The 12,333-nt window shown below is 33.9% G+C and overlaps 2 protein-coding genes across 2 annotated transcripts in view; both read left to right on the forward strand.

The window, feature by feature from the left end:
- The window catches only part of LOC113231803 (membrane alanyl aminopeptidase-like), a 24,577-nt gene extending 16,038 nt beyond the window's left edge, over positions 1-8,539 (forward strand). Inside the window, exons 9-15 of the mRNA XM_026466337.1 lie at positions 464-561; positions 1,648-1,827; positions 1,943-2,124; positions 4,308-4,475; positions 6,954-7,094; positions 7,910-7,985; positions 8,072-8,539. Of these exons, the coding sequence (XP_026322122.1) occupies positions 464-561; positions 1,648-1,827; positions 1,943-2,124; positions 4,308-4,475; positions 6,954-7,094; positions 7,910-7,985; positions 8,072-8,269 (1,043 nt within the window). The 3' untranslated portion in view covers positions 8,270-8,539. The remainder of the gene's footprint in view (positions 1-463; positions 562-1,647; positions 1,828-1,942; positions 2,125-4,307; positions 4,476-6,953; positions 7,095-7,909; positions 7,986-8,071) is intronic.
- Positions 8,540-12,153: 3,614 nt separating this feature from the next.
- Positions 12,154-12,333, forward strand: part of LOC113231800 (membrane alanyl aminopeptidase-like) — a 24,656-nt gene continuing 24,476 nt past the window's right edge. Inside the window, exon 1 of the mRNA XM_026466332.1 lies at positions 12,154-12,198. The gene's annotated coding sequence lies outside the window, so the exon portion shown is untranslated. The remainder of the gene's footprint in view (positions 12,199-12,333) is intronic.

Genomic DNA, 12,333 nt, shown 5'->3' on the forward strand with positions numbered 1-12,333 from the left:
TAGATTTTCAGTACAAATCGGCAATTTCATACTTTAACCCCTATTATTTAAAAAATCTTCGGAAATTCAAACAACTTCGCTTCTGACTGGCTGCTTTTTCATATCATACTAACCTAACCTAACATACTAAAGGGGGTGCATACTCAAGTTCGACCCTGCCCAGGGATTATATTTTTGGATTCACTTGTACATTAGGTCTGGTCATAAACATGAAATGGGTAATTTCTAATAATAGTCTTTCGGACAATGATATTTTAGTGTATATTTCTGTGTTACAAATATATACAAAAAACAGTCATCGCACTAATGAAAAAAGTCGAATCGTGTTCATTATAAGGAAATGAAATTCGGAAAACAGAAATTCGTGTTAGTGATAGGTTACTATTTAAAAACACACATGTGGTACGAGGTTGATATTCTGTAAAATTTGCAATTTTTGACGACATAAACCGAAATTTTTCAGGTATATACCGTGTTAACTATGATACACACAACTGGGAAATGTTGGCTAGTGCCCTTAAAAATGATCACGATAGCATCCACCATTTAAATAGGGCTCAGGTAAGACAAAAGGCTCTCTCACACAACAACATACAACAACATATTTAATATAACAATTCACTTCATCGAACGTTTAATTTAAACTTACAGTCTATAATTTAATTTTTAACGGGCTTCAAAAAAAGGAGGAGGTTCTCAATCCGTCTGATTGTTTTTTTTATGTATGTTACGCGATAACTCTTTTTGTCAACCGATAACTAATTTGTGAACCGATTTTGATGATTCTTTTTTTGTTGTTTTTGTTGGTTTTCAAGAAAATATTCCACCTCTAAGGGTGGCAAACTAGAGGATGAATGACTTTTGAGGTCGGTTTTTTTAACCGGAGGTTAGGTTATGCTAACACTCTTTAACTTTACCACTCATTTTTAATAACAATTATAAGTTATAAACCTCATTTTTCATAACACCAGTTGTTTTAAATATTTCAGTTAAAAACGATATCCCTATACTAATATTATATTAATTATAGTATAATTTACATGAAAACATGTTCCGAAACGCAAACAAATTCGCTTCTGGTACTCGCCGGTTGCAGTCAAGACACGCTCACTGCGCTAGCTCGGCTCGTGTTGCTTTTTCATAAATACTAACCTAAACTACTGAATTCAATCAAGATTTGACCTATATAAAATACATAATTTGTTTTTTTTTAAACCTCCAAGGAATCCAGTGTATAACAATAACAATTTTGTTGAAACAGAGATTCAGTAACTTGCCACAGTCAATCAGGTTTAACTTTATTATTTATAAAAAGTGATATTAAACCTCGTAAAAATGATTTAAATTATTTTAATATGTAAAATGATTGGTCTTATAAAACATGAATGTTATAATGATAGAATTTTATAGTTACAGATTTATTTTTATTTATTTATATATGTACATACATATATTTTTTGAGGGACATACCTCTAGGCTGATTTATTTATTTAATCCAAGTAAAAATTATGTTAAATGAACGGTATATCTTTCAAAATTGGTTTATTTGGTTTTCACACAAGTGAGGCGCACCTCATTTCGAGCACATATATGTAGTAACTTTTTTTTTCTTAAATCGTTTACAGCTGAGCTATTGTTTCGTTTTAGATCGTCGATGATGTGTTCGCCCTCATGCGCGCTGAGAAAATTGCTTACAATCTGGGCTTCCAAATTCTTGACTTTTTAAAGCAGGACACGAGTTATTACGTTTGGTTCCCTGCTATTTCTGGCTTCAACTGGTTTAGAAATCGTTTCCTGCATTTACCTGAAGTTTTGGCTGAATATGACGTAAGTGTTGATTCATGCTTGAGTTGATTATCTTTTTTCCTTTTAAATTGTAATGTTAATAAGCAAATAGTCATATAAAGTACCTACGACTTTGGATTTTCTACGTTATTTTCAGGAAATTCTTCACGAATTCCTTGACGCAGTGATCACGGAACTAGGTTACGATGTACCGCAAAATGAGACTCTGACCCGTACTTTGAATCGCTTCTACGTCCTGAGTTTCGCCTGCAGTGTTGGCCACAAAGGCTGTATTGATGATGCTATCGCCAAGTACCAGACCTACAGGAACGGCAATCCGTGGGTGATAGAAAACTTTTTATATTCATTTAACCTTAATTTAGGCATCGCAGCAGCAAAGCAGCAATGTTTACGATCTCGGTGGCCTAATGGATTGCACTATGGGTGCTAAGTTGAAGATGGATACGACGACGAACGGGTTCGATTCAAAGTAGAACTAATTTGTAAAATGAATTTTTCTAAGTTGCTTTTAATATGGGTGTTCTGGGCAGAACCCTGGAGTAAACTCCGTTCCTTTAGTACCCTTAGTGCATAGAGTGAATGTCCTAGTTTGATTGACCACACCAAAGCAATTGGTGTGGTTGTGAGACACGTTATTATTACGTTATTTTTATTTTAGCCCCGCACTAGGGAAACCTTGTATCGCAGGTGCCAAGGACACACACATAGACAACCAAACTCACGAAAGAAATACATTTAGGCCAAACGAATATTTCTCTTGGTCTGGAAATCGAACCCAGGACCTCTGCGTGGCAGTCCAGGATAGTAACCGTTCGGCCACGGAGGCAGTTAATTAATACGAGGCTTTTAACAAATAACTAGAAAAATTTGGTTTATAGGCACAATTTGTTCTGCATTGTTCGCAATATACATATATCAATATATGTATATAATAACATATGTTATGATGATTTTCGTGCGATTGCATTCATTGTCTTTACGAAAATTAATTTCCCAGCAACACAATATTTACTGACAAATCACGTAAGTTATGTAAATGTATGGAAAAAAATCTAATGGTACGTTTGTCCTACTTGTAACAAGGGAAGGGCTAGCGTGTTTACTGACTATTTGTAAAGGACGATATATTCGAACTCATCAAACAAAGTAACTGCTTTACTTTAACCGCGCGGAAATTGATCGGGTCTATGATTTATTTATTAGTTTCAAAACATTGAGTAAACCTTGCGCCCGATAATATTATATAGAATATTATATATATAGACTATCTATATAAAATATAGAAAATAGGGATAGTAAAGAAAGTTATATTGCAATTTCTTAAGAAATTAAAAGCAATCATTATAAACTTTGAACTTAAAACTTTGACTTCAGAGCTCCATTAACTGCCTCCGAAGTCGAACGAATACCTTACTGGACTCCCACGCAGAGGTCCCAGGTTCGAATCCTGATGAATATTTATATGGCCTACAGTTATTTCTCTCGTGAGTTTGGATGTAATTTGTGGTGTCTATGTGTGTGTCCATGGTACCTGCGACACAGGGTTTTCCTAATGCGGGGCTATGAGCGTGTGTTAAAAAAATACAGACATTACGATCCCGTATTGACGTATGTCAGAAGTGCTTTTATCAAACTTTATCAAACGAAAGTTAAAAATAATACGAACTACATGAAAAAAAATGTATTTTGTTTGATATTTTATAACTCTCCTATTTATGTATAAAATAATCTAAGCACAGAGTACTAAAACAACCGACATCAAAAGTTCGTGGAATATATCTATTTGCCAAGTTTTCTTGAAATCGGTTACCGGAAAGTGCGCGAAACCGGATTCATATAGTTTGCCACCCTTAGAGATGAAATTTTCCTTCAAATTTAAATGAGACTAATACCTTCTATTCAATAAAAAAGAACCATCAAAATCGGTTCACAAATGACGGAGAATCGCGTAACAGACATACAAAAAAATACAGTCGAATTGAGAACCTCATCCTTTCTTTGAGTCGGTTTCATTCTTAGAATCTTTAAGCCTCTCTCCTGAAAAGTTGTCATATTGCAAACGTGTACTTATCACGCCAACGGTGCTAAAAGGTATTTTTTATTGTATAATACTAAACTAAACTTTGCTATTTACGGAAACTGCTACACATCAGGGGCCTTAGAGTAAGCTTTCAAATATGTAAACTTTTAACTATCGCGTTTGCTTTAAGATTTTTATTTAAACTTTATATAAACATACTATTAAGATGTAAATAAAAATTTTAACGCAAACACGGTAGTTAAGTTTGAATGATTACAAATTTACAATCAGGCCTCTGTACTACTTTCAATTACATTTTTCTGTTAACTTTTATTGATATAAAATTAGAGGAATCACTGTTATCTGAATCACATTGATAGCGTAACAAAATTATGCTTTATTTTTTCTAAATACACAGATAATATTTAAAATTCTTTCGTCGTCTCCTCCTAGTCTTTATCACTTTTATTTATTGTTCCAGAGTGAGCCCTAATATCCAAAGACATGTATTCTGTCAAGGCATTCTTAATGGCGGTTATGATGATTGGGCATATCTTTATCAAAAGCGAATAGACTCTAACAACCAGGCGGCTGCGGTACAGATGTTGCGCGGACTTGGATGTACTACTAATCAACAAGCTATTGAAAGGTAACCTACTCAGTCGTACTTTATGTAATCGTAATTGACTTTAATAATTAATTACTTTTGGAACTTACGGGATTTAATTGATTTTTGGAAGTTACGGAAACGAACGTAAGCAGCGACTTAGGAATGTCAGGAATGTAACAAATGTCTTTCTTTGTTTTCGTCAACCACATGACTTAATCAGTTAATCATCATTAAACACGCACACATACACGACAGTTTTAATTGTTAATTTACGGTTACCTATCAGGAATCCAAAATGACATTTTCCAGAAATAACATTTGGTCGAAATTTCATAACCTCGAAAGTAATTTTGAGAGGAAAATGTTTTTTCTTCTAAACCTAACTTAACTTATAAGTAAGTAAGTCGCAAAGACACGATTAGGTTAAGACCTAATCGTGTCTTTGCGATAAACATTCAACATATCCTGAAAGAACAACTGTTTCGTTATAATTCGGTTTTCGGTGTAATGAAAATTCGAACAAATGTTATTTCGGACAAAAAAAATTTCAACTTTGTGATAGGTTACCGTAATTTATACTTATAATCGTCACAAATGAGAATAACACCTTTTGACACTTGTTATCGCAACATGCGCAAATAGGGTTGTGAACTAAATATATCGATTAACATATTAAACGATTATCATGAGAAATTGATTCGAAATTAGCAGTGTCACTTAGAGCTTTAAATCGCAAAGATCTGAGGTGCACTGCCTCTGCGCCCATCACCCCGAAACATAAGTTGAAAAGTTCCATATGCCTGTAATTTCACCAGCATCCTTACCCTTTAAAACCGGAACGCAGAAATGCTGTCATTACTGCTTGGCGGCAGAAACAGGTAAGGTAATACTTCACTGGATGAACTCTTTCACAAGGAACTCTACAAGGAGATTATTTTTCGGGTCATTTGTTTTCAGTTCTAGATAGAACAATTAACATTTATTTAAGCAATATTGAGTTCAATATAAATCATAAGTAAGTAAGTAAGTATTTAAAATGATCACAATGACAATCTGTAGTTGTTGCTGTAGTGTAGTTACATCGTTACATTAACAGAGTTCACAAGGACAACTTGTGGTTAAATAGCAATCTTTATCAAAATCATAATCAAAAAGTGAATATTGTTTTAAGTGAAATTGAATTGACTCGGTGAAATTCGACTATTAATTGGTTACAACTTTATTATTTAAAAAAAAGTCTATTGTGGCCGCCATTGTTTAAGAGACGTTTCGGACTAACTCTAAATTGCATATAGTTTTGAAATTTGTGGGAGAATATTACTCAAAATATGGTCTATCATATTGGTGTTTTGTATCAATAAAACGTATTTTTTGAAAACCCAATAAGTTAATAATTGTTTGCTTACACATCAAAATATCGTCTTCATCTTCCTTAGCTGTCAAATTGGGCCTCTTGCATTGTGACCACTTTAGTTACAAATTCTGTTTTTATAGCACTAATTTTAATTTATTTTTCTACCCTATGTTGTAACTATATCATATTTGTATTTTGTATACATAGTGCGTTTCTGTAACTGGCTTTTGTACTGCTTATAACATATTTATAAACGATGCATAAAATTACTGTACAAACTTTGTTGATTTAGCAAAATAAATATAAAATATAATTAATAAAAAATTTTAATAATTTGTAAAAATAAGTACATCGATAGGATGCAGTGGATGCAGGTTACATAAGCATATTATCTAATATATCTTTATAATAGTATGCTATCTTATATAAGTAATCTTACGGCACGTGAAAAGTGAAACTTCGTAGAAAATTTAAATTTTCGTTTACAACATTATTTTACTGCATTTTCCTTGAACAATTTTAACCTACCACTATTTAATATTAAGTGTAGCGTTTACATCAGATAAGTTTTTCTCAGAAATCATTAACAAATGAATATGCGGTATGCATATTCATTTGTTACAATACTTTAAATTTAATAGTAATTTAATGAAATATTTGAATATTATCAGAAGGTACCACATTAGCGCGTTTGATTTGGACCCCTACGAAAACGTCCAAGAACGATGTATAACTTCCAACAAACCTTTTTAGCTTATTACCTGGATTATAAGAGTACTAATAAAAACATAAAATATATATAACGTATATAATTATATAGTGTATATAATTTATACTATGATACTATAATCCTCTTGTTTAGCTAGGGCGGGTAGGTAATAACCTTAGAGTGGCAATTTGAGCTCAAGGAGGCTGCTGTCCTTACGATTATTTAGGTCCAAACGAAACAAGTAGAGCAGTTCCTATAATTCACCCTTATGAAATATCTATAGTAATATCTTGTTAGAGATGTTTTCCGCTTGAACGTTATTATTTAGGTGTTTAGATTCAGAGTATAGATAAACAAGATCAAACTTGATAGTTTACAACATCAATAAAAGTATATGGGGTGAAATGATTGGTAATCAGGAACATAATATAATTAAGTGGTCTTTTATTTTCAGGCATCTGAATTCGATTCTAAGTGAAGAAGTTAAAGCCCAAGACCGATTGAACGCGTTCACCTTCCTATTCCAAGGAGATCGGGGTAATGGTAGAGCTGCACTGCCTTTCATAAAGGAAAGAATTGATGACATAAGGAAAGGGTAGGTTGTATTTGCACGACGTACATTTTCTGCCTTTTTAGACTAAACTGTTAATTGGCATTGCATTCGCAAGTTCACAAGCCAACAAATTTCTTTAGGACTCTGAAATGGTGGTGCTTTTGTTGACTTTTAATTTTAACGTCCGCTCAGGGGGCCTATCATAACCTTTCCAAAAATAATCTTATTTCAATGTAAGCTTAAAGTAAGTTTATCATAATATTACTCTTATTCGTAACTGTCAACGAAGTAATGTATTATTGCAAATGTGATTGAAAGAACGAATGATTTCCCAATATTGTCTATTCCTTACTAAAAATAGGAAAGAGATAACGCTATGTGATCTATATAATGTCATCTTTTTCTTTTTGATGTTCCGAATCGTCGTATTATGTTTAAGTACTTAATATTATTTACATTCAGAGAATTTTGACTGTTAAAAATAGAAAATTATGTAATAATAAATCTGTTAAAATTACGTTGTTATCAATAATTATTCCGCATTTTCATGAAGAAAAATAAATAAAACATTGTTTCCATTGCATCCGTATAACTATTTTAAGTTTGCTAAATTTGACATAAGAGCAATATTACTTTAATGTTAAAGTCGCGTCATAGTACGAACTGAGTGAATTAATAGTCACAAAGCTGCCAATAAAACATCATAGCTTTAACATTACAATAAGCTTACTTTAAGCGCATTATGATACGAAGAGTCAATGTAAGGTTAAAGTAATATTGTTTTAAGAGGTCGTGGTAAACCTTATTGCATTGTTTATAAGGAATTTCAAGATAATATGTTTTTTATTTGTTTCTAGGGTGGTTCTTGCTGCATCGTTCAATAGCTTTTTAACTAATTTAGCTAGTAATATGGATGAAGAAGGATTAGTGGAGGTGAGCAATTTTTAAAAATATCCACTGTTTTTAATTCACAAGAATTTATTACCAAACTATGATATTATATGTATATTGTTTTTTAGTTGGAAGAGTGGCTCCAGACAAACCCTATTCCCGAAGCTTCTGTAGGTTTGAACGCTATTACGTCAGCACGATCCAACATGCACTGGGGCACGCAGAATGCTGATGTAATACTCACAGCTGCTCGGGGATCAGCAACTGTCTTCCTACCTACAACCATAGTGCTGATTGCTAGCTTAGTTGCTCTATTTTTAATATAGACTATGCACAAGAAAGTTGAAAAGTAATCTTGTTAAAAGGCCAATCCTGCAAGCGCGCTTTTTACATACGCGTAATTCAAATATAAACTGTGAAAACTCAGAGTAATTGATTGACCAAAAAGTCCTTGCGGTTTTTACCACTATCTAACTTAAAAAAAAACATTTTTCTTCTAAAATGTTGTCTATGGTCATTTTAAAAACAAATTCTAGGACACATTTCGAAATTACGCGGGAAAGATTTTAGTTTATAGCATGTTTATAGAGATGGCAGCATATTCAGCTACATATAAACAGACTTTGTTCCGTTGCACTGGAGGCGACATTCGAACAAAAGTGTATAGCATGATGTGCTGTTGACTGTACACTAATACCGCACGGACTTTTGGCTATTATTGGCCGTGGTTTGTCAGTTTTCCGTTAATTTAATTACAATTACTTGAGCTAATAAACTCAACGTGTTCAATTTTATTACAATTTCTTAAAATATTAGAATATTTTCTACAAATTTAAAGAAATAATAGCAACAATTGTTTGTAGCTGTTTGTATAGTTTTATTTAAATATAGCCTCTGTAAGGTACAACTCAATCGCGCGGCCCTGTACATTTGTCCTTTTAAGATCATACACCATTGTATTTTTGTAGTTTCTACTGTTTAAATACCACAATCAGATTAAATAAAAACATGATATCATTGGCACAATAACAATTTAACCAAAATAAAACGAACTGAACAAACTATACTTTTTTTTCATTACGAGTATACAACCTAAGAATCCAAACCCTATCTTTATCTAAACATATCTTTGTCTAAACAGATAAAGGAGTTGAGAGCATGGTGACGTGTTGTATTATCAGGTAACTAGGTTTTCTAAGACGACCTCGGTTGTCGAGTGGCTTGCACGCCGGTTTTCTTGGTGTTGCCATCTCTGAGATCCCGGGTTCGATCCCCAGCTTGGTCGAAGGTCTGAATGTATGTAGTACCGCCCGATTTTCTTACTTATGTTATGGAAATCGGAAATCGTTAATTACCTATTTTGGGGTCAGAGCAACGTATGTGATATTTTCTAATATTTATTTATTTGTCCATATCCACGTTTTTTTTTCAACTTGTTACCTTAAGTACGGCAAAGTACGTATTCAAAAGTATCTAAAAAATTACGTAATTATTTTATTTATAATTTGTTATGATAGGACAAAGTATAAGCATTCTATGTCATCTAGAGGAAAGTAGGTAGGTACTTGATCCACTCTTCATAATAGCAAACAGTAAGAAATTGTATATCTGCAAATATAAGAACCGTGATAACAGGTATTTGAGACTAGTGATATCATTGTACGCGTAGTTACAAAATATATAACTGTACTTATAACGAAATTCAAAATATTGTCTTGATGAAAAACCGTTTTTAACACAATGTCATGTTGTCGCTCGCGATCGCGTTAATTAATTGTGTCGGTTAATCATTATATGTAGTATAATAATAATATATAATGATAATAATAGCCCCGCACCAGGGAAACCCTGTATCGTGAGTGCTATGGACACACACAAATTACACCCAAACTCACGAGAAAAACAAATGTAGGCCATACAAATATTTTCTCGGCCCGGGAATCGAAACCGGGACTTCTGCATAGCAGTCTAGTATGGTAACCGTTCAGCCACCGAGGCAGAATATGACTATAAAGTCATTGTAAAGAGACAGGTTTTCCTTATTTCCGCAACGTTACGTATTCTTATAACTGTATACCGATGCTATATGTGTAAAGCCGAGGAGTTACTTTTAGCCCTCAAATTACGGTGCTAACACCGACTTATTATATGACCAGAAAATAAATTAACCATTACAAGGACTGCAATAATATTAAAGACTTACTTACTTACTCCGCTGGCTCAGCGACACAAAGTGGATCTTGGCCTCCGATATGAGTTGGCGGCAGCGCGCCCTATCCTGTGCAATCTCCTCCTAGTTTTCTGCGTGAAGGGCGTCCAGTTCCATCGTGGTGAATGTGCACCGATCCCACGGCGCCGACTCAATCGGCGGGAGGTAAACCCGGGGGGGTTTTAGTGGGTTAGGCCTTCCAGTCTGAGGGAGAGTCCCCACATAACCCCCGAGTCTCCCTGGGCTCAGGGGTATCTATAAAGATTTCCCCCCTTAAAAAAAGGGCGTCCAGTTCGTTCCATCATCGATATTCGGGCAAACCAACCGTTCGTTGGCCACTAGGACGTCCAATATAGGAATTTTTTAGTGCCCTATGAGCTGGCATCCTTCGAGCCAACCAAGTCTTGCGGACTTGACTTCTCCGATGATACTGGGCTCGCTCAGACACGGTATCCTCCAAATCTTGGTTCTTAAGACTAACACTGCAAAAATATTTTCATGTCACTATCTCCGAAAGACTTTTCTTATTAGAAATCTGTTTTCTCATTACTAATGACGATGGACTGCGGTGCTCCTAACTTTTTGTTTCGATAAAAAAAACATGATGACATGTTCGACTACGCGATTTATCGTACATTATTTAAGTAATTTAAAAATCCGTTGGTATATTCTTATTTTTACTGACATTAAATTGACAATGATAACTCATTTTGTTCATTAAAACCTAAAGATTATAATTGTTTGTTACAGTTCAACTGTTTTCCTTTCATCTATCATTTTCCTCGCTATAGTGTGGTGAAAAATTGTGTGTTTCGCTCGGCAGCAAAGTTGTTTTGCGTCTCGTGGCTTGAAACCCTTGCTACGCTCAGGACTCTATTTTTAATCTTGGTCTCCTTCGCTTGCTCGGGTTTCAATACAAGCAGTCGCGTCAAACAATAACTTTGCAGCCTTGCATAACAAACAACTATGACCAATAGTGTATACTTAGTTATTTACATACAAAGATACAAAAGGTTAACATAAGTAAACGTTATAATACTAAATCTAAGGCTACTTTTAATGGGCAAAATTCGGTCCATCAGCATTGTGTCCCCAATGTCAGCAAGGTAAGTGCTAGTCCTCAACCCTCGCAGTCAATTCATTGATTTGTATATAATTTTCTAGCAAGAATTTGTCCGTGAATTAAGTGCAGTGTCAATTTCGAAGGGTGCGAATAAGTATTAGGGGCTGAGGTAGTGGTACTTTTGGCTTTTTAATCAGCTCTATCTATGAGTCAGATCTCATACCACTGTTTAAGAGAGTTCGGGTCCAATGTATAACAGTGACTATGTTTTTATTAAAATTACTTTTGAATGAAATCATCATAAAAACAAATCCTGTAGATAGATAATATATGCGCCGTCAGCCGTCACAATGCATTGGGACGGTTACTTGGCAGGTCTGAATTGGACAAGAATATGCATACAAAATAGCTTTATGGCAAAATAGATGTCAACCGATTTTTTGGCTCAAGTCGGCCATTCTCACATTCGGTGTTCTCAGCGAATTAGATCTAATTACCGTTTCCGTAAAATATTTGTTTCTCAATAATTCAAAAAGTACTGTGTCTATTCTAAAGCTATATTTTTAGATACCTATATTGATAGTTAAGCTTTAGGTTATTCATATGTCAACGTTATTGGGTATATTAATTTTTTTAAATATTTGAATTAAGCGAGAAAAAATAATAGCTACTGTAATTGGGCTGCGGACCCCGAAATGGCTACGGTAAACAGGAGAATGGCCGAAGTATAAAATGGGAAGACGGTTTTTTAAAAAAAAATAGTTATTTTAGAAAAGTAGGAATTATTTATTTTATATAAGAATTACTGTCGCCATGTAGAGTTTGTACTCTTCATGCTAAGATGGCATATACGTTTATCGCAAAGTGTACATTATTTAAAGAACCTTGTATAGATATAGATACGTGCAAAAGTTGATCTTTAAAACCGCTGAATTAACTCAGCGGTAACAGTTTACACAAAGGTGCCAAACTGTAGACAACAGGTTTGTGTTTTTTATATATTTTAATCATTATTATCTACCAATTAATTTATTTTAATAATTTATTAATACGTATAATCTATACTATATATATATAATAGGGGTTAAAGTATGAAATTGCCGATTTGTACTGAAAAT

The sequence above is a fragment of the Hyposmocoma kahamanoa genome, unplaced genomic scaffold, assembly GCF_003589595.1.
Source record: "Hyposmocoma kahamanoa isolate Upper Pololo Valley unplaced genomic scaffold, ASM358959v1 66, whole genome shotgun sequence".
Lineage (NCBI taxonomy): Eukaryota > Metazoa > Arthropoda > Insecta > Lepidoptera > Cosmopterigidae > Hyposmocoma > Hyposmocoma kahamanoa.